Below are 21,154 nucleotides of genomic sequence, written 5' to 3'. Positions count from 1 at the left end.
TACGGGTTGTGTAACAGCATTTTTTGTATAGGGTGCCCCCAGCTGTTGCAAAACTACAACTCCAAGCATGCCTGGACAGCCTTTGGCTGTTCCGGCATGCTGGGAGTTGTAGTTTTGCAAAAGCTGGAGGCACCCTGGTTGGAAAAGGCTGAGTTCCATGGAAGTACCTGTTCTACGGAGGTGGGGTGGAGGAGCCTGTGCAGCCAATAGGATAAACTTTACATCACTTTACATTACTCTAATGTGCATGAGGCCTCTTGACTCTCCAGAATATAGACATGTCCAAGGTTGCGTTCTGAAAAGGAGGTAAGCCGCTGCCAGACACCTGTGCTCTGCTTCCAGCTAAAATAAATGTGCGTGCGCAGCAGACTGACTAAGGCCTTATTATAGGTTTCAGAGCTTATTTGACTAACGCACAGCTCCAAATCCTCTGCACAAGTATATATTTACTAGAGGGAAGCTTACTGCATACATTAAAGGGGTACTCTAGTGGGAAAAAGTTTTCATATCAACTTGTGCCAGAAAGTTAAACAGATTTGTTAGTTACTTCTATTAAAAAAAAATCTTAATCCTTCCAGTACTTATTAGCTGCTGAATGCTACAGAGGAAATTATTTTCTTTTTGGGACACAGAGCTCTCTGCTGACAACACAAGCACAGTGCTCTCTGTTGACATCTCTGTCCATTTTAGGAACTGTCCAGGGCAGCATATGTTTGCTATGGGGATTTTTTCCTACTCTGGACAGTTCCTAAAATGGACAGAGATGTCAGCAGAGAGCTCTGTGTTCCAAAAAGAAAATAATTTCCTCTGTAGTATTCTGCAGCTAATAAGTACTGGAAGGATTAAGATTTTTTTTTTTTTAATGCAAGTAATTTACAAATCTGTAACTTTCTGGCACCAGTTGATAAAAAAAATATATATATATTCCACTGCAGTACCCCTTTAACCAGAACTACAATTCCCATCATTCTGTGACAGCCTTTGGTCCTCGGGACATAATGGGAGTTGTAGTTTTGCAACATTTTTGGGGGGACACTTTTTTTCAATTTTTTTTTTTTTTTTTTTGTAGTGAGGGAAATATCTTTCATTGACTATTCCTGAAACTGTGTCGGCTACACTAAACACTAAATTATGAAGCCAGTCATGCCCCGCAGGACCTGTAGGGAGGCGCTCTAGAGTATGTGTCAAGTGTTTTGCAGGATAAGTGCTCCAGATCAATATTGGTTAAAGTGCAGATGGCACCGATTCACCCTGGCACACCCGGTGTTACCTATTAGCTGCCTGTTAAACATTTCTCTGGGCAGGTTTGATTTCATTCTAATAGGGCAAATGAGGTAAAAGGTGCGAATATACCAGTGGTTTTTAAACAGGGTGTCTCCAGCTGTTGCAAAACTACAACTCCCAGCATGCCTGGACAGCCTTTGGCAATAGGCAGTCTAGGCATACTGGGAGTTGTAGTTTTTCATATATATAATGCAATTGGCTGTCTGGGCATACTGGGAGTTGTAGTTTTGCATATATATATATATACACACACACACACACACACACACACACACGGAAGACTTGGTTCAAGATTCACTTTAGTGTCTGAGCCCACGAGCAGCAATACCACAAATCATAGTTTCCTCATGAAGCTGCTCCAAACGATTCGGCTCTGCTACATCTAAATTCACACGTTCTCATAACGTACCGGAACCGGTTCTTCCTATAAACTGTTGCCCTCCCATTCCTACACAGTCTGCTCCCAGGGTACAATGACTCCCAGACGATTTGACTATGTGCAGAGAGGCTAGGAGCATAGGAGGAGGTTGTTATATAATCCCGGCTATATATCAGGGGTGTCACATACCGTGAGTTTCTCCTATACAACCAACCCGTCCTTTTATGGACCTTACACAATACTATGTTTGTGGGAACCATGGATAAATAGATGTATAAAGCAGTGTTTTCCCAACCAGGATGCCTCCAGCTGTTGCAAAACTACAACTCCCAGCATGCCCAGACAGCCGTTGGCTGTCTGGGCATGCTGGGAGTTGTAGTTTTGCAACAGCTGGAGGCACCCTGGTTGGAAAACACTTATATAAACGTTGTCAATTGCCTCTGGTTATGCAACTTCCCAGCAAGACCTTATACAACACAGGGCTCTACTGCACCACCTGGTGGCAACACAGGTTCATTACAATTAAGTAACTTTTTTATGGTATAACCACTGTAATAATTAATTACCGTCTATGGAGACTATGCACCTCGCGAGCGGTACTAGCGCCAGTATGTTCAGCCGACCCCCTGTACGCCCGGACATTCTGCAAAAATTCTGCCGTGTTAAATTTTTTAAAACTTTCACATGACCCCTTGTGATGACAAGTCACTCCCTGGTTGTCAATCAAACCAGACACCTTCACTGGTGTAAAAGAATAGGATAGGGCAGCCAGCCGGGAAGGGAGGAGCGCTGCTGTTCACTATACCCAACTATTACTGACAATTGCGGTGGGTCTTAGGACTGTGACTCGATGCAATCTTGTCTAGACAACATTTTTTTTTTTTTTATAAATAACACTACCGCTTTAAATGAGTGCAGAGGCTGCTGGAATCACAGGGAAGCATACCGTTATAGCAATATGCAGGAATATTTCATAATGTGGCAATTCTATGGCAGCTTTAATAGTGGTCATATATGTTGTCCCCCAACTTTCCAATATTAGGGCAGGGGCGCATCCGCATCGTATTTGACACTGCGGATGTGCCGTCGGCAGTCACAGAGGGACTGCAGAGAGAGCACCCGATTGCGGGTGCGTAGCTCTGTGTGTCCGCTACAGTGGGAAATCAGCTGACACAGAGCTACGCAGCCGGGAGCTCACTCTGCATTCTTTTTGTGACTGCTGCCGGTGCATCCGCAGTGTCAAATACACTGCAGATACACCCTGTGTCACCCGGCTCTTAAAGGAGAAGTCCCACGTAGGTAAATGTATCCCTTATACAAAGTATAGGGGATAAGTGGAGGAGGGTCCGACCACTGATCTCCTGTATGGCGCTCCGGCTATCCTAGTACACAGATTGGGGGTCAGCACACACACACTGTGCATCCCTATGGGAGAGCAAGAGATACACAAACGCTGTACTCGTGTATCTCTGGCTTTCCTATAGAGATGAGTGGAGGACACGTGCTGACCCCTGCTCTGTGCGCGTAGCCAAATGTGACCTGAGCTCAGTGCCGTACAGGGGATGGCGGAGGATCTCAGCGCTCGGACCCCTCGTGATCAGACACATATCCCCTAGGGGATACATTTTCCTACTCGAGACTTCTCCTTTAAAAACAGTAGAATTATTATTATTATTTTTATTTTTTTTAAGTTTATTTTGCACTGGCTGCTGTCTTTCAAAAACAGCGCCACGTAAGTCAACAGGTTGTACGTGGTATGGCAACCCAGTGCATTTACTTCAACAGTGTTGAGCTGCAATACCACACACCACCTGTGGACAGGTGTAGCACTATTTTGTTTTTTGGAAGAAGGCAGCCATGTTTTTCTAAGATTATAGGGGTACTCCACTGGAAAACATTTTTTTTTCTAAATCAACTGGTGCCAGAAAGTTAAACAGATTTGTAAATGACTTCTATTAAAAAAATCTTAATCCTTTCAGTACTTATGAGCTGCTGAAGTTGAGTTGTTCTTTTCTGTCTAAGTGCTCTCTGATGACACGTGTCTCAGGAACTGTCCGGAGTAGAAGCAAATCCCCATAGCAAACCTCTTCTACTCTGTGCAGTTCCCGAGACAGAAAGAGATGTCAGCAGATAGCACTGTTGTCAGACAGAAAAGAACAACTCAACTTCAGCAGCTCATAATTATTGGAAGGATTAAGATTTTTTTATAGAAGTAATTTACAAATCTGTTTAACTTTCTGGAGCCAGTTGAGATAGATATATAAAAATTCTGGAATACCCCTTTAATCCTTTCAGTACTTATCAGCTGCTATGATCAACAAGAAGTTATTTTCTTTTTGAATTTCCTTTCTGTCTGACCACAGTGCTCTCTGCCGACACCTCCGTCCATTTTAGGAACTGTCCAGAGCAGGAGAGGTTTCCTATGGGAATTTGCTCCTGCTCTGGACAGTTCCTAAAATGGACAGAGGTGTCAGCAGAGAGCACTGTGGTCAGGCAGAAAGGAAATAAAAAATAAAATAAAAATAAAAAGTACTTCCTGCGGATCATACAGCAGCTGATAAGTACTGGAAGGATTAAGATTTTTTAATAGACGTAATTTCCAAATCTGTTTAATTTTCTGGCACCAGTTGATTAAATTTTTTGGAGTACTCCTTTTAGAATAAGAAAACCAAAAACAAACCAGATGCCTACATAACTCTTGTTTAATTTCCTGGAATATAACAAAGTGAGAAGCACGTGTAAATCTGTGGAAGAAGATAGCTGTGCGGTGTAGGAAACGGGTAACATTGTTTAAACAATCAGAACTCCCCAACCTGAAACCGGGGGACATGCAAAGGACGACTGCTATAGGCTCTTCAGTTCATTAAATGTTGGCATGAAAGTAATAAATAAATAAAATCGGAGCAAAAAATAGCGTCAAAAGGCAAAAAACGACTATAACCAATGCCCATCTAGATAATTTTTGGATGCCCTTCCTATATTCTCCCTTTTTAGCTAAAGTCTAGAGCAGTGTTTTCCAACCAGGGTGCCTCCAGCTGTTGCAAAACTACAACTTCCAGCATGCCCGGACAGCCAACGGCTGTCCGGGCATGCTGGAAGTTGTAGTTTTGCAACAGCTGGAGGCACCCTGGTTGGAAAACACTGCTCTACAGCTATAGTGGCTGTGTGTCTTGCAAATTAAAGGGGTACTCCGGTGGAAATGTTTTTTTTTTTTTTTTAAATCAACTGGTGCCAGAAAGTTAAACAGATTTGTAAATTACTTCTATTAAAAAAATCTTAATCCTTCCAGTACTTATTAGCTGCTGAATACTACAGAGTAAATTGTTTTCTTTTTGGAACACAGAGCTCTCTGCTGACATGACGAGCACAGTGCTCTCTGCTGACATCTCTGTCCATTTTAAGAACTGTCCAGAGTAGGAGAAAATCCCCATAGCAAACATATGCTGCTCTGGACAGTTCCTAAAATGGACAGAGATGTCAGCAGAGAGCTCTGTGTTCCAAAAAGAAAAGAATTTCCTCTGTAGTATTCAGCAGCTAATAAGTACTGGAAGGATTAAGATTTTTTTTAATAGAAGTAATTTACAAATCTGTTTAACTTTCTGGCACCAGTTGATTTAAAAAAAAAAAAGTTTTCCTCCGGGGTACCCCTTTAAGGCCCCCACCTATCTCTAGATATAGTCAGGAGAGGTGCGCAGCAGCACGCTTCGCTCCCCTTTAACCTCAGCAGTGCTGTATAAGATTACAAATAAGTGCTGATTTCTTCCAGAAAAACAGCGCCACCCTTCTGCAGAGGCGACATCCGGTATTGCAATGTTCAATTGAATGAGGCTAAAGTGCAATACCAGACACAGCCCACGGTCAAGAGTGGCGCTGTTTCCAGAAATAAAGCCTACCAATAAATGCCTTTTAAATAGCAGTAACATCTTAAGAGCTGTGTAGGAATATATACAGTAAAGCTATGTCATGACCCACAGATATCACAGCTATGGAGTCGTATAAAGTCCAGGATGCTTTTTTTTCCTTCTCCCGATAAGCGCGGGTAGCGGCTGGTGCGCCATTAAAGGATGGCGGTCATGTGGCAATTGTCTGGTTCGTCTAAGAACAGCGTGCTGAAGACGTCGTTGAAAAAAGTCGGGTGGTACTTGCAGGCCCTGGCGCAGTCGGGGTTAAAGTTGACTTCGAGGATTTGCGGCTGCATCACTCGTTTTCCTGGAAGGAGACAATGGGGTTAGGATGGATCTGTACAACGCAAAATTCAGCATTATTTACGTCTCTCTCCTGTTTGTACTTCAGATTCTCCAGGCTGCAAACCTACACGTCTCCATGGTTACAGACTACAACAAACCTTGAGTAGTCAGACTCTGCAGTCGTATTTTTGTCTGTTCGTTCAGTACTACTTGCCAACCTACCTGAAGCAAGGGACTGATCAATAGGGAGTATGACTGCAGGATCTGACCACACAGGGTTGTTTGTAGTCTGTTGCCATGGAGACACAGAACTGTATACCCAACATGGTAGATTTTTAATTAAAGCGGTACTCCAGTGGATTTTTTTTTTTTTTTTTTTTTAAATCAACTGGTGCCAGAAAGTTAAACAGATTTGTAAATTTCTTCTATAAAAAAAAAATCTTAAAGGGGTAGTCCACTGGTGAAAAACGCATCCCCTATCCTAAGGATAGGGGATAAGTTTGAGTTCGCGGGGGGTTCGACCGCTGGGGCCCCCTGCGATCTCTCTGTACGGGGGCCAGGCTCTCCGGCCAGATAGCGGGTGTCGACCTCCGCACGAAGCGGCGCCGACACGCCCCCTCAATACATCTCTATGGTAGAGCCGGAGATTGCCGAAGGCAGCGCTTCGGCTCTGCCATAGAGTTGTATTGAGGGGGCGTGTCGGACGCTGCTTTGTGTGGCGGTCGACACGCCCCTTTCCCGCGGGCTGTCAGGGCTCCATACAGGAGATCGCAGGGGGCCCCAGTGGTCGGACCCCCCGCGATCTCAAACTTATCCCCTATCCTTAGGATAGGGGATAAGTTGTTCACCACTGGACTACTCCTTTAATCCTTCCAGTACTTATTAGCTGCTGAATACTACAGAGGAAATTCTTTTCTTTTTGGAACACAGAGCTCTCTGCTGACATCATGACCACAGTGCTCTCTGCTGACATTTCTGTCCATTTTAGGAACTGTCCAGAGTAGGAGAAAATCCCCATAGCAAACATATGCTGCTCTGGACAGTTCCTAAAATGGACAGTGATGTCAGCAGAGAGCACTGTGGTCATGATGTCAGCAGAGAGCACTGTGGTCATGATGTCAGCAACCGGTGCCAGAAAGTTAAACAGATTTGTAAATTACTTTTATTAAAAAATCTTAATCCTTCCAGTACTTGTTAGTGGCTGTATACTACAGAGGAAATGCTTTTCTTTTTGGATTTCTCTTCTGTCACTTCCACAGTGCTCTCTGCTGACCTCTGCTGTCCATTTTAGGAACTGTCCAGAGCAGCATATGTTTGCTATAGGGATTTTCTCCTGCTCTGGAGAATTCCTAAAATGGACAGCAGAGAGGTGGTCGTGACAGAAGCGAAATCCAAAAAGAAAAGCATTTGCTCTGTAGTATACAGCCGCTAATAAGTACTGGAAGGATTAATATTTTTTAATAGAAGTAATTTACAAATCTAACTTGATGGCGCCAGTTGATTTATAAAAAAAATTATAAATAAATGAATACGTTTTCCAACGGAGTACCCCTTTAAAAATGTTACTCTCTGCCATATCTTTTTATTTTTTTTGTTAGCTAGAAGAAAGCACAGAGGAAGCGGAATAACCTGACTACAGGATTTGTTTGTAGTCTGTATACATGGAGACACAGATTTCTGTAGCAGCTGTATACATAAAACAGTGACTTAAAGGGGTACTCCACTGGAAAATATATATATTTTTTTAAATCAACTGGTGCCAAAAAGTTAAACAGATTTGTAAATGACTTCTATTTAAAAATCTTAACCCTTCCAGTACTTATCAGCTGCTGTTTTGATCCACAGGAAGTTCTTTTCTTTTTGAATTTCCTTTCTTCTGACCACTGTGCTCTCTGCTGACACCTCTGTCCATGTCACGAACTGTCCAGAGTAGGAGCAAATCCTCATAGCAAATCTCTCCTGCTCTGGACAATTCCTAAAATGGACAGAGGTGTCAGCAGAGAGTACTGTGGTCAGACAGAAAGGAAATTCAAAAAGAAAAGAACTTACTGTGGAGCATACAGCAGCTGATAAGTACTGGAAGGATTAAAGGGGTATTCCAGACCAAAACTTTTTTTTATATATCAACTGGCTCCGGAAAGTTTGTAAATTACTTCTATTAAAAAATCTTAATCCTTCCAATAGTTATTAGCTTCTGAAGTTGAGTTGTTGTTTTCTGTCTAACTGCTCTCTGATGACTCACGTTCCCGGGAGCTGTGCAGTTCCTATGGGGATATTTTCCCATCATGCACAGCTCCCGGGACATGACATCATCATTGAGCAGTTAGACAGAAAACTTCAGAAGCTAATAACTATTGGAAGGATTAAGATTTTTTAATAGAAGAAATTTACAAATCTGTTTAACTTTCTGGCATCAGTTGATTTAAATTTAAATGTTTTCCAGGGGAGTACCCCTTTAACCTGATCTTTGAACAGTGGTCTCCAAATTGTAGGCTACAAAACTACAATTCGCCAAAGCACTCCAGATCATTTTTCTTATATAGTGCAGCATAGGCTATTATTACAGAATAATGTAGAGGTTCTTGTGCATGCCTTGTGCTTACCTGTTTTAGCTATGTGTGGCAGGCATGCACTTGCAGCTATACTGACTGCAATCCCACCACTGAAATTATCTCCTAATGCTGCCTACATTTTTAAAGGGGTACTCCGGTGGAAAACACTTTATTTTTTTTTTTTTATTAACTGGTGCCACAAAGTTAAACATATTTGTAAATTACTTCTATTTAGAAATCTTAATCCTTCCAGTACTTATCAGCTGCTGTATGCTCCACAGGAAGTTGTATTTCTTTCTGCAGTTCTTTTCTGTCTGACAACAGTGCTCTCTGCTGACACCTCTTTTGTATCAGGAACTGTCCAGAGCAGGGTAGGTTTGCTATGGGGACCCTGGACAGTTCCTGACATGGACAGAGGTGTCAGCAGAGAGCACTGTGGTCAGACTGAAAATTCCAGAAAGAAATTCCAGAAATACAGATAAGTATGGGAAGGATTAAGATTTTTTAATAGAAGTCATATACAAATCTGTTTAAGGCTGGGTTCACACTGCGTTTTTGCCATACTGTTTTCAATCCGTTTTTCTAAAGAAAACCGTATGGCAAAAAAACGGATGGAACAGTATGGAAAAAAGTGAACCGTATGCGTTTTTAAACAGTATACCGTTTTTAAAAGTGCATACAGTTCCGTCAGTTTTTATTTAAAAAAAAAAACCATACGTTTTTGAAAATTTTGTTCATTTTTAATGGGAGGAGTCTTGGGTGGGGACTTTAGGATGCAAATGCGCATGTGCGAAGTAAAAAACGTATACGTTTTTCACGTATGGAACCGTATACATGTGCGTTTCCCATTGACGTCCATGTTAAAAAAAAACGTATGCAATTGCAGTACGGTTTTTAAACCGGAGACAAAATTGTGGTCAACCACGGTTTTGACTCCGGTTTAAAAACCGTACTGCAACCGCATACGTTTTTTTTAACATGGATGTCAATGGGAAACGCACATGTATACGGTTCCATACATGAAAAACGTATACGTTTTTACTTTGCACATGCGCATTTGAATCCTAAAGTCCCCACCTAAGACCCCTCCCATTAAAAATGGACAAAATTTTCTAAAACGTATGTTTTTTTTATTTATTTTTTTTATAAAAACTGACGGAACTGTATGCACTTTTAAAAACAGTATACTGTTTAAAAACGCATACGGTTTACTTTTTTCCCATACTGTTCCATCCGTTTTTTTGCCATACGGTTTTCTTTAGAAAAACGGATTGAAAACAGTATGGCAAAAATGTAGTGTGAACCCAGCCTAACTTTCTGGCACCAGTTGATTTAAAAATTTTTTTTTTCTACCAGAGTACCTATTTAATTAATCCTTTGGTTTTGAGGTGTGTGGTGTTTAATCACTGCACCTGGCAATCTTATTAGGCTTCTGGTGCTGGAGTTCACCCAGGTGAACTGATTAGACTCATAAGTCTTTGAGGTCAGTTCACACTGTGCAGTGTTGATGCATTTTCATATTCGAAGTGTGATTTGTAGAGAAATATTATGCAATGAAATTGATTTAAAGTGTACCTGTCAGATCCCACAAAAAATAAAATAAAATGTTCTATATTACTCAGTACCTCACCCTGATCATGTACATGTAATTTTTATCTCTATCACCGAGATTTCACTTAAAAATAGCATATTACAGCTGCTCAATGTCTTTTCCATCTTGCCAAGGGGAGGGGGCGTGTCCTTCTCTTGCCTGCACTGTGATAACTCCTCCCCCTCCCTCACTCTGTCTACAGATTTTGCAAAACTAAGGCTAGGTTCAGACTACGGAATTTCCGCCTGAAATTTTGCTTTGAAATTGCAGGCGGAAATTCCGCTTTCTAAAATGTATAGTGTAGTGAATGATTTTCCGTTCACAAATTCACACTTCGGAATTTGTGAATCGGAATTTGTGAACGGACAATCCACTTGGAAATTTCTGCCTGGAGAAAGGCGGTGCTCTTTCTTCAGACGGAAATCCGTGAGGAACACATTGCAGTCTATTGGAGACTGCAGTGTTCGCCTGGTCCTAGCGCCGACTGATTCAGCACTCGGAATCTCTGGGCGGAAATTTTCTGCCTGGAGATTCCGTAGTCTGAACCGAGCCTAACACTCCCAGCATGCCCAGATACCTTTGACTGTCTAGGCATGCTTGGAGTTGTAGTTTTGCAACAGCTGGAGGCACATGTTTGGCAAAACTCAGTGTTACAGTAGTGTTGCTGCAGACTGTGTCAATCATCTATCTCATGTCCATGACCCTTGGACACGCTCATGCTGCTGTGGGACTCATCAGTGTCCCAGAAGGTATGGGGACCCCTAGTGGTGGGATTTTCAAAGGCAGTTTTCTATAATAAAATGTGAAAATATTTTAAAGAAGTCTATTAGAAAAACTATTGCTTTGCCAGATGTACAACATATAAAAAGTTTTTATATCTGATCGCGCACATTTAACCTTTAATCACAAGTGAGGTGTTTAATGAATTCTTTAGGCTGTGTTCACACATTCATGTTTACTGCCTTTTAAACCAATTTTTACTGCATTTTTGCTGTTTTTGGAGAAATTTTCCAAAATCAAAGGAAAAATTACAATTTTTTTCAGTGACTTGCACAATTGCGGTAAAATTTCACCATTTCTGCCATGATTTGGGGAAAGTCACAGCAAAAACAACGCAGTCTATGAACACAGCCTCGGGGAAGTGTATAACTACTATATATCCTGATCCCATAGACATAGCAGCAGCAGTATACAGATAGAGCTGGGAGGAGAGGTGTATAACTACTATATATCCTGATCCCATAGAGATAGCAGCAGCAGTATACAGATAGAGCTGGGGTGTGGTGTATAACTGCTATATATCCTGATCCCATAGAGATAGCAGCAGTAGTATACAGATGGAGCTGGAAGGGAGGTGTATAACTACTATATATCCTGATCCCATAGAGATAGCAGCAGTATACAGATAGAGCTGGAGGGAAGGTGTATAACTACTATATATTGTGATCCCATAGAGGTAGCAGCAGTATATAGATAGAGCTGGAGGGGAGGTGTATAACTGCTATATATCCTGATCCCATAGAGATAGCAGCAGTATGAACATAGAGCTGGAGGGGAGGTGTATAACTACAGTATATCCCGTTCCCATAGAAATGGCAGCAGCAGTATACAGATAGAGCTGAAGAGCAAGTGTATAACTACTATATATCCTGATCCCATAGAAATAGCTATAGCAGTATACAGATAGAGCTGGGAGGGGAGGGGTCTGTGAACTAGTAGGAGGGATCTAATAAGTGACCAAGGACTGATCACTTCCTCTGACATATTGAGCATTGTGATTTTCTGCTGTCAGGCTCGTGATCACATGACCCATTTACAGAAAGGAAACATATAGATGTAGCTGTGCTGAAATAAAACAATGGTCTCCGCCCATACCGATGGAAAAACCCTATTACACTGGACAATTATCAGTTTCCTGTTTTATAGGGCCCTAAGCCTCCTGATACTGCCTGGTATCACCTCCTAGTGGCAAAGTCCCCAAATGCTGTCCACGAAAAAACTGTCCATTTACAGCCACAACAAGGTAAAGATTAATGCCTGGGAATGTACACAGCTACCATTGCGCTCCATGAGGCTGTAAAAAGAATCTCTATGCAATGAGCTCCCCCTAATGGTGACTGTAGGTAAATGCTCTGGCTCTATGTCAGAAAGCAGGAATTCAAAGCCAGGCCACTATTTTAACCCCTTAAGGACGCAGGACGTAAATGTACGTCCTGGTGCGGTGGTACTTAACGCACCAGGACGTACATTTACGTCCTAAGCATAACCGCGGGCATCGGAGCGATGCCCGTGTCATGCGCGGCTGATCCCGGCTGCTGATCGCAGCCAGGGACCCGCCGGCAATGGCCGACGCCCGCGATCTCGCGGGCGTCCGCCATTAACCCCTCAGGTGCCGGGATCAATACAGATCCCGGCATCTGCGGCAGTGCGCGTTTTGAATGAATGATTGGATCGCCCGCAGCGCTGCTGCGGGGATCCGATCATTCATAACGCCGCACTGAGATCCCCTCTCCTTCCTCCGTGCGGCTCCCGGCGTCTCCTGCTCTGGTCTGTGATCGAGCAGACCAGAGCAGAAGATGACCGAAAACACTGATCTGTTCTATGTCCTATACATAGAACAGATCAGTATTAGCAATCATGGTATTGCTATGAATAGTCCCCTATGGGGACTATTCAAGTGTAAAAAAAATGTAAAAGTAAAAGTAAAAAAAAAGGGAAAAATCCCCTCCCCCAATAAAAAAGTAAAACGTCCGTTTTTTCCTATTTTACCCCCAAAAAGCGTAAAAATTTTTTTTTATACAAATATTTGGTATCGCCGCGTGCGTAAATGTCCGAACTATTCAAATAAAATGTTAATGATCCCGTACGGTGAACGGCGTGAACGAAAAAAAAAAAAAAAGTCCAAAATTCCTACTTTTTTAATACATTTTATTAAAAAAAAAATTATAAAAAATGTATTAAAAGTTTTTTATATGCAAACGTGGTATCAGAAAAAAGTACAGATCATGGCGCAAAAAATGAGCCCCCATACCGCCGCTTATACGGAAAAATAAAAAAGTTATAGGTCATCAAAATAAAGGGATTATAAACGTACTAATTTGGTTAAAAAGTTTGTGATTTTTTTTAAGCGCAACAATAATAGAAAAGGAAGTAATAATGGGTATCATTTTAATCGTATTGACCCTCAGAATAAAGAACACACGTCATTTTTACCATAAATTGTACGGCGTGAAAACGAAACCTTCCAAAATTAGCAAAATTGCGTTTTTCGTTTTAATTTCCCCACAAAAATAGTGTTTTTTGGTTGCGCCATACATTTTATGATATAATGAGTGTTACGCCGAGCGCTCCGGGTCCCCGCTCCTCCCCGGAGCGCTCGCTTCTCTCTCGCTACCGCAGCGCTCCGGGCAGCTCCACTGACCCGGTGCGCTGCGATACCGTCTCCAGCCGGGATGCGATTCGCGATGCGGGTAGCGCCCGCTCGCGATGCGCATCCCGGCTCCCGTACCTGACTCGCTCTCCGTCTGTCCTGTCCCGGCGCGCGCGGCCCCGCTCCCTAGGGCGCGCGCGCGCCGGGTCTCTGCGATTTAAAGGGCCACTGCGCCACTGATTGGCGCAGTGGTTCCAATTAGTGTGTTCACCTGTGCACTCCCTATTTATACCTCACTTCCCCTTCACTCCCTCGCCGGATCTTGTTGCCATTGTGCCAGTGAAAGCGTTTCCTTGTGTGTTCCTAGCCTGTGTTCCAGACCTCCTGCCGTTGCCCCTGACTACGATTCTTGCTGCCTGCCCCGACCTTCTGCTACGTCCGACCTTGCTTCTGTCTACTCCCTTGTACCGCGCCTATCTTCAGCAGTCAGAGAGGTTGAGCCGTTGCTAGTGGATACGACCTGGTCACTACCGCCGCAGCAAGACCATCCCGCTTTGCGGCGGGCTCTGGTGAAAACCAGTAGTGACTTAGAACCGATCCACTAGCACGGTCCACGCCAATCCCTCTCTGGCACAGAGGATCCACTACCTGCCAGCCGGCATCGTGACAGTAGATCCGGCCATGGATCCCGCTGAAGTTCCTCTGCCAGTTGTCGCCGACCTCACCACGGTGGTCGCCCAGCAGTCACAACAGATAGCGCAACAAGGCCAACAGCTGTCTCAACTGACCGTGATGCTACAGCAGCTACTACCACAGCTTCAGCAATCACCTCCTGCACCTCCTCCGCAGCGAGTGGCCGCTTCTGGTCTACGACTATCCTTGCCGGATAAATTTGATGGGGACTCTAAATTCTGCCGTGGCTTTCTTTCCCAATGTTCCCTGCACTTGGAGATGATGTCGGACCAGTTCCCTACTGAAAGGTCTAAGGTGGCTTTCGTAGTCAGCCTTCTGTCTGGAAAAGCTCTGTCATGGGCCACACCGCTCTGGGACCGCAATGACCCCGTCACTGCCTCTATACACTCCTTCTTCTCAGAAATTCGAAGTGTCTTTGAGGAACCTGCCCGAGCCTCTTCTGCTGAGACTGCCCTGTTGAACCTGGTCCAGGGTAATTCTTCCGTTGGCGAGTACGCCGTACAATTCCGTACTCTTGCTTCAGAATTATCCTGGAATAATGAGGCCCTCTGCGCGACCTTTAAAAAAGGCCTATCCAGCAACATTAAAGATGTTCTGGCCGCACGAGAAATCCCTGCTAACCTACATGAACTCATCCATCTTGCCACTCGCATTGACATGCGTTTTTCCGAAAGGCGTCAGGAGCTCCGCCAGGATATGGACTTTGTTCGCACAAGACGTTTTTTCTCCCCGGCTCCTCTCTCCTCTGGTCCCCTGCAATCCGTTTCTGTGCCTCCCGCCGTGGAGGCTATGCAGGTCGACCGGTCTCGCCTGACACCTCAAGAGAGGACACGACGCCGCATGGAGAATCTCTGTCTGTACTGTGCCAGTACCGAACACTTCCTGAAGGATTGTCCTATCCGTCCTCCCCGCCTGGAAAGACGTACGCTGACTCCGCACGAAGGTGAGACAGTCCTTGATGTCTACTCTGCTTCTCCACGTCTTACTGTGCCTGTGCGGATATCTGCCTCTGCCTTCTCCTTCTCTACTATGGCCTTCTTGGATTCCGGATCTGCAGGAAATTTTATTTTGGCCTCTCTCGTCAACAGGTTCAACATCCCAGTGACCAGTCTCGCCAGACCCCTCTACATCAATTGTGTAAACAATGAAAGATTGGATTGTACCATACGTTTCCGCACGGAGCCCCTTCTAATGTGCATCGGACCTCATCACGAGAAGATTGAATTTTTGGTCCTCCCCAATTGCACTTCCGAAATCCTCCTTGGACTACCCTGGCTTCAACTCCATTCCCCAACCCTGGATTGGTCCACTGGGGAGATCAAGAGTTGGGGGCCCTCTTGTTTCAAGGACTGCCTAAAACCGGTTCCCAGTACCCCTTGCCGTGACTCTGTGGTTCCCCCTGTAACCGGTCTCCCTAAGGCCTATATGGACTTTGCGGATGTTTTTTGCAAAAAACAAGCTGAGACTCTACCTCCTCACAGGCCTTATGATTGTCCTATTGACCTCCTCCCGGGCACTACTCCACCCCGGGGCAGAATCTATCCTCTGTCCGCCCCAGAGACTCTTGCTATGTCGGAGTACATCCAGGAAAATTTAAAAAAAGGCTTTATCCGTAAATCCTCCTCTCCTGCCGGAGCCGGATTTTTCTTTGTGTCCAAAAAAGATGGCTCTCTACGCCCTTGCATTGACTACCGCGGTCTTAATAAAATCACGATAAAGAACCGCTACCCTCTACCCCTCATCTCTGAACTCTTTGATCGCCTCCAAGGTGCCCACATCTTTACCAAACTGGACTTAAGAGGTGCTTATAATCTCATCCGCATCAGAGAGGGGGATGAATGGAAAACGGCATTTAACACTAGAGATGGACACTTTGAGTATCTGGTCATGCCCTTTGGCCTGTGCAACGCCCCTGCCGTCTTCCAAGACTTTGTTAATGAAATTTTTCGTGATCTCTTATACTCCTGTGTTGTTGTATATCTGGACGATATCCTGATTTTTTCTGCCAATCTAGAAGAACACCGCCAGCATGTCCGTATGGTTCTTCAGAGACTTCGTGACAATCAACTTTATGCCAAGATAGAGAAATGTCTGTTTGAATGCCAATCTCTTCCTTTCCTAGGATACTTGGTCTCTGGCCAGGGACTACAAATGGATCCAGACAAACTCTCTGCCGTCTTAGATTGGCCACGCCCCTCCGGACTCCGTGCTATCCAACGTTTTTTGGGGTTCGCCAATTATTACAGGCAATTTATTCCACATTTTTCTACCGTTGTGGCCCCTATCGTGGCTTTAACCAAAAAAAATGCCAATCCCAAGTCTTGGCCTCCTCAAGCGGAAGACGCCTTTAAACGGCTCAAGTCTGCCTTTTCTTCGGCTCCCGTGCTCTCCAGACCTGACCCTTCCAAACCCTTCCTATTGGAGGTTGATGCCTCCTCTGTAGGAGCTGGAGCGGTCCTTCTACAAAAAAATTCTTCCGGGCATGCTGTTACTTGTGGTTTTTTTTCTAGGACCTTCTCTCCGGCGGAGAGGAACTACTCCATCGGGGATCGAGAGCTTCTAGCCATTAAATTAGCACTTGAGGAATAGAGGCATCTGCTGGAGGGATCAAGATTTCCTGTTATTATTTACACCGATCACAAGAACCTCTCCTATCTCCAGTCTGCCCAACGGCTGAATCCTCGCCAGGCCAGGTGGTCTCTGTTCTTTGCCCGATTTAATTTTGAAATTCACTTTCGGCCTGCCGATAAGAACATTAGGGCCGATGCTCTCTCTCGTTCCTCGGATGCCTCGGAAGTCGAACTCTCTCCGCAACACATCATTCCTCCTGACTGCCTGATCTCCACTTCTCCTGCCTCCATCAGGCAAACTCCTCCAGGAAAGACCTTCGTCTCTCCACGCCAACGCCTCGGAATCCTCAAATGGGGTCACTCCTCCCATCTCGCAGGTCATACAGGCATCAAGAAATCTGTGCAACTCATCTCTCGCTTCTATTGGTGGCCGACTCTGGAGACGGATGTCGTGGACTTTGTGCGAGCCTGCACTGTCTGTGCTCGGGATAAGACTCCTCGCCAGAAGCCCGCTGGTTTTCTTCATCCTCTGCCTGTCCCCGAACAGCCTTGGTCTCTGATTGGTATGGATTTTATTACAGACCTACCCCCATCCCGTGGCAACACTGTTGTTTGGGTGGTCGTTGATCGATTCTCCAAGATGGCACATTTCATCCCTCTTCCTGGTCTTCCTTCAGCGCCTCAGTTGGCTAAACAATTTTTTGTACACATTTTTCGTCTTCACGGGTTGCCCACACAAATAGTCTCGGATAGAGGCGTCCAATTCGTGTCTAAATTCTGGAGGGCTCTCTGTAAACAACTCAAGATTAAATTAAACTTTTCTTCTGCATATCATCCTCAATCCAATGGACAAGTAGAAAGAATTAACCAGGTCTTGGGTGATTATTTACGACATTTTGTTTCCTCCCGCCAGGATGATTGGGCAGATCTTCTACCATGGGCCGAATTCTCGTATAACTTTAGAGTCTCTGAATCTTCCTCCAAATCCCCATTTTTCGTGGTGTACGGCCGTCACCCTCTTCCCCCCCTCCCTACTCCCTTGCCCTCTGGTTTGCCCGCGGTAGATGAAGTGACTCGTGATCTTTCCACCATATGGAAAGAGACCCAAGTTTCTCTTTTACAGGCTTCATCTCGCATGAAAAAGTTTGCCGATAAGAAAAGAAGAGCTCCCCCCATTTTTGCTCCCGGAGACAAGGTATGGCTCTCCGCTAAATATGTCCGCTTTCGTGTCCCCAGTTACAAACTGGGTCCACGCTATCTTGGTCCCTTCAAAGTCTTGTGCCAAATTAATCCTGTCTCTTACAAACTTCTTCTTCCTCCTTCTCTCCGTATTCCTAATGCCTTTCATGTCTCTCTTCTTAAACCACTCATCATCAACCGTTTCTCTCCCAAATTAGTTTCTCCCACTCCTGTCTCCGGTTCTTCTGACGTCTTCTCAGTGAAAGAGATACTGGCCTCCAAGACAGTCAGAGGAAAAAAGTTCTTTTTGGTGGATTGGGAGGGCTGTGGACCTGAAGAGAGATCCTGGGAACCTGAGGACAACATCCTAGACAAAAGTCTGCTCCTCAGGTTCTCAGGCTCTAAGAAGAGGGGGAGACCCAAGGGGGGGGGGGGGTACTGTTACGCCGAGCGCTCCGGGTCCCCGCTCCTCCCCGGAGCGCTCGCTTCTCTCTCGCTACCGCAGCGCTCCGGGCAGCTCCACTGACCCGGTGCGCTGCGATACCGTCTCCAGCCGGGATGCGATTCGCGATGCGGGTAGCGCCCGCTCGCGATGCGCATCCCGGCTCCCGTACCTGACTCGCTCTCCGTCTGTCCTGTCCCGGCGCGCGCGGCCCCGCTCCCTAGGGCGCGCGCGCGCCGGGTCTCTGCGATTTAAAGGCCCACTGCGCCGCTGATTGGCGCAGTGGTTCCAATTAGTGTGTTCACCTGTGCACTCCCTATTTATACCTCACTTCCCCTTCACTCCCTCGCCGGATCTTGTTGCCATTGTGCCAGTGAAAGCGTTTCCTTGTGTGTTCCTAGCCTGTGTTCCAGACCTCCTGCCGTTGCCCCTGACTACGATTCTTGCTGCCTGCCCCGACCTTCTGCTACGTCCGACCTTGCTTCTGTCTACTCCCTTGTACCGCGCCTATCTTCAGCAGTCAGAGAGGTTGAGCCGTTGCTAGTGGATACGACCTGGTCACTACCGCCGCAGCAAGACCATCCCGCTTTGCGGCGGGCTCTGGTGAAAACCAGTAGTGACTTAGAACCGATCCACTAGCACGGTCCACGCCAATCCCTCTCTGGCACAGAGGATCCACTACCTGCCAGCCGGCATCGTGACAATGAGTTATGTCATTACAAAGGACAACTGGTCGCGCAAAAAACAAGCCCTCATACTAGTCTGTGGATGAAAGTATAAAAGAGTTATGATTTTTAGAAGGCGAGGAGGAAAAAAATGAAAACTTAAATTAAATTGTCTGAGTCCTTAAGGCCAAAATGGGCTGAGTCCTTAACCCCTTAAGGACAATGGACGTACTCCTACGCCCCCGTTTCCGAGTCCTTAAGGACCGAGGACGTAGGAGTACGTCCTGTCCTTTCCCGGCCCCCTGCCGCTAGCCGGAGGGGAGCCGGTGCCCGATGCCTGCTGAAATCGTTCAGCAGGCATCCCGGCATATCGCCCAGGGGGGTCATTATGCCCCCCCATGTCGGCGATGGCCGCAGATCGCTGGACAATTCAGTCCAGCGATCTGCGGCGATTCCGGGTCAATCGGGTCTCCAGTGACCCGGTGACCCGGAATTACTGGCTGATCGGGGCCGTCAGAGACGGCCCCGAACAGCCAGAGCCTGCAGTGGTGAGGTGGCACTGGTGCCACCTCACGATCGCCCTGATTCGTCGGCCGGATTACCGGCCGACCAATCAGGGCGCCTGCTGCGGGTGTCACTCCCGCACCCGCTCCGCCCCTCTTCCGGAGGACGTGAGCGGGTGCGGGACGTGCACCCCTGGTGCTGGGGACCCCGATGCCCGGCGTTAATGTTGGGATCGGGGCCCCAGGAGCGACGACGACAGCGGTGGCGGCGGGACTGACCTGTGCGGCGATCAAGCAGCAGCAGGAGGTGAGTGACAGCCTCCTGCTGTTGCTTAGCAACAGCTCCCAGCATGCATAAAGGGCATGCTGGGAGCTGTAGTTATGCAACAGGAGGAGGCAGACCACCACAACTCCCAGCATGCACTTATGGGCATGCTGGGACTTATGGTTTTGCAACAGCTGGAGGCACATTCTTTCTATGGAAAAGTGTACCTTCAGCTGTTGTGTAACTACAACTCCCAGCTTGCACAAACAGCTTAAGTGCATGCTGGGAGTTGTAGTGGTGCATCTGCTGGTTGCATAACTACAACTCCCAGCATGCCCGTTGGCTGTCGGTGACTGCTGAGAGTTGTAGTTTTGCAACAGCTGAAGGCACACTGAGTTAAGTAGCAAATCAGTGTGTCTCCAGCTGTTGCATAACTACAATCCCCAGCATCCCCAGCCAAAGTAGTATGCCTCCGGCTGTTGCATAACTACAACACCCAGCATGCCCTTCCGCTGTCCGTACATGCTGGGGGTTGTAGCTTTTGCAACAGCTGAAGGCACACTGGTTGCAAAACACTGAGTTTGTTGCCAAACTCGGTGTTTCACAACCTGTGTGTCTCCAGCTGTTGCAAAACTACAACTCCCAGCATGCACTGATAGACCGTACATGCTGGGAGTTGTAGTTTTGCAACAGCTGGATGTTCCCCCCCCCCCCCCCCCCAATGTGAATGTACAGGGTACACTCACATGGGCGGAGGATTACAGTAAGTATCCGGCTGCAAGTTTCAGCTGCAGCAAATTTTCTGCTGCAGCTCAAGCTGCCAGCGAGAAACTACTGTGAACCCCCGCCCGTGCGACTGTACCCTAAAAACACTACACTAACACACAAAATAAAAAGTAAAAAAACACTACATATACACATAACCCTACAATAAAAATTAAAAACGTCTGGTACGCCACCGTTTCCAAAACGGAGCCTCCAGCTGTTGCAAAACTACAACTTCCAGCATGCACTGATAGACCGTACATGCTGGGAGTTGTAGTTTTGCAACAGCTGGATGTTCCCCCCCTCCCCCAATGTGAATGTACAGGGTACACTCACATGGGCGGAGGATTACAGTAAGTATCCGGCTGCAAGTTTGAGCTGAGGCAAATTTTCTGCCGCTGCTCAAACTGCCAGCGAGAAACTACTGTGAACCCCCCGCCCGTGCGACTGTACCCTAAAAACACTACACTACACTAACACACAATAAAATAAAAAGTAAAAAACACTACATATACACATACCCCTACACAGCCCCCCTTCCCCTCCCCAATAAAAATGAAAAACGTCTGGTACGCCACTGTTTACAAAACGGAGCCTCCAGCTGTTGCAAAACAACTACTCCCAGTATTACCAGATAGCCACTGACTGTCCAGGCATGCTGGAACTTTTACAACAGCTGGAGGCACCCTATTTGGGAATCACTGGCGTA

The 21,154-nt window shown here is 46.0% G+C and overlaps 1 protein-coding gene across 3 annotated transcripts in view; it reads right to left on the bottom strand.

The window, feature by feature from the left end:
• Positions 1 to 5,243: 5,243 nt before the first annotated feature.
• The window catches only part of TTLL12 (tubulin tyrosine ligase like 12), a 41,458-nt gene continuing 25,547 nt past the window's right edge, over positions 5,244 to 21,154 (bottom strand). For all 3 annotated transcript variants that reach the window (XM_056569518.1, XM_056569519.1, XM_056569520.1), the window contains exon 14: positions 5,244 to 5,872. In XM_056569518.1, coding sequence (XP_056425493.1) covers positions 5,721 to 5,872 — 152 coding nt within the window. In that variant the 3' untranslated portion in view covers positions 5,244 to 5,720. The remainder of the gene's footprint in view (positions 5,873 to 21,154) is intronic.

The sequence above is a fragment of the Hyla sarda genome, chromosome 4 (genome assembly GCF_029499605.1).
Source record: "Hyla sarda isolate aHylSar1 chromosome 4, aHylSar1.hap1, whole genome shotgun sequence".
NCBI lineage: Eukaryota > Metazoa > Chordata > Amphibia > Anura > Hylidae > Hyla > Hyla sarda.
The sequence above is the reverse complement of the archived record's forward strand: the minus strand, read 5'-3'. Positions and strand labels throughout refer to the sequence as shown.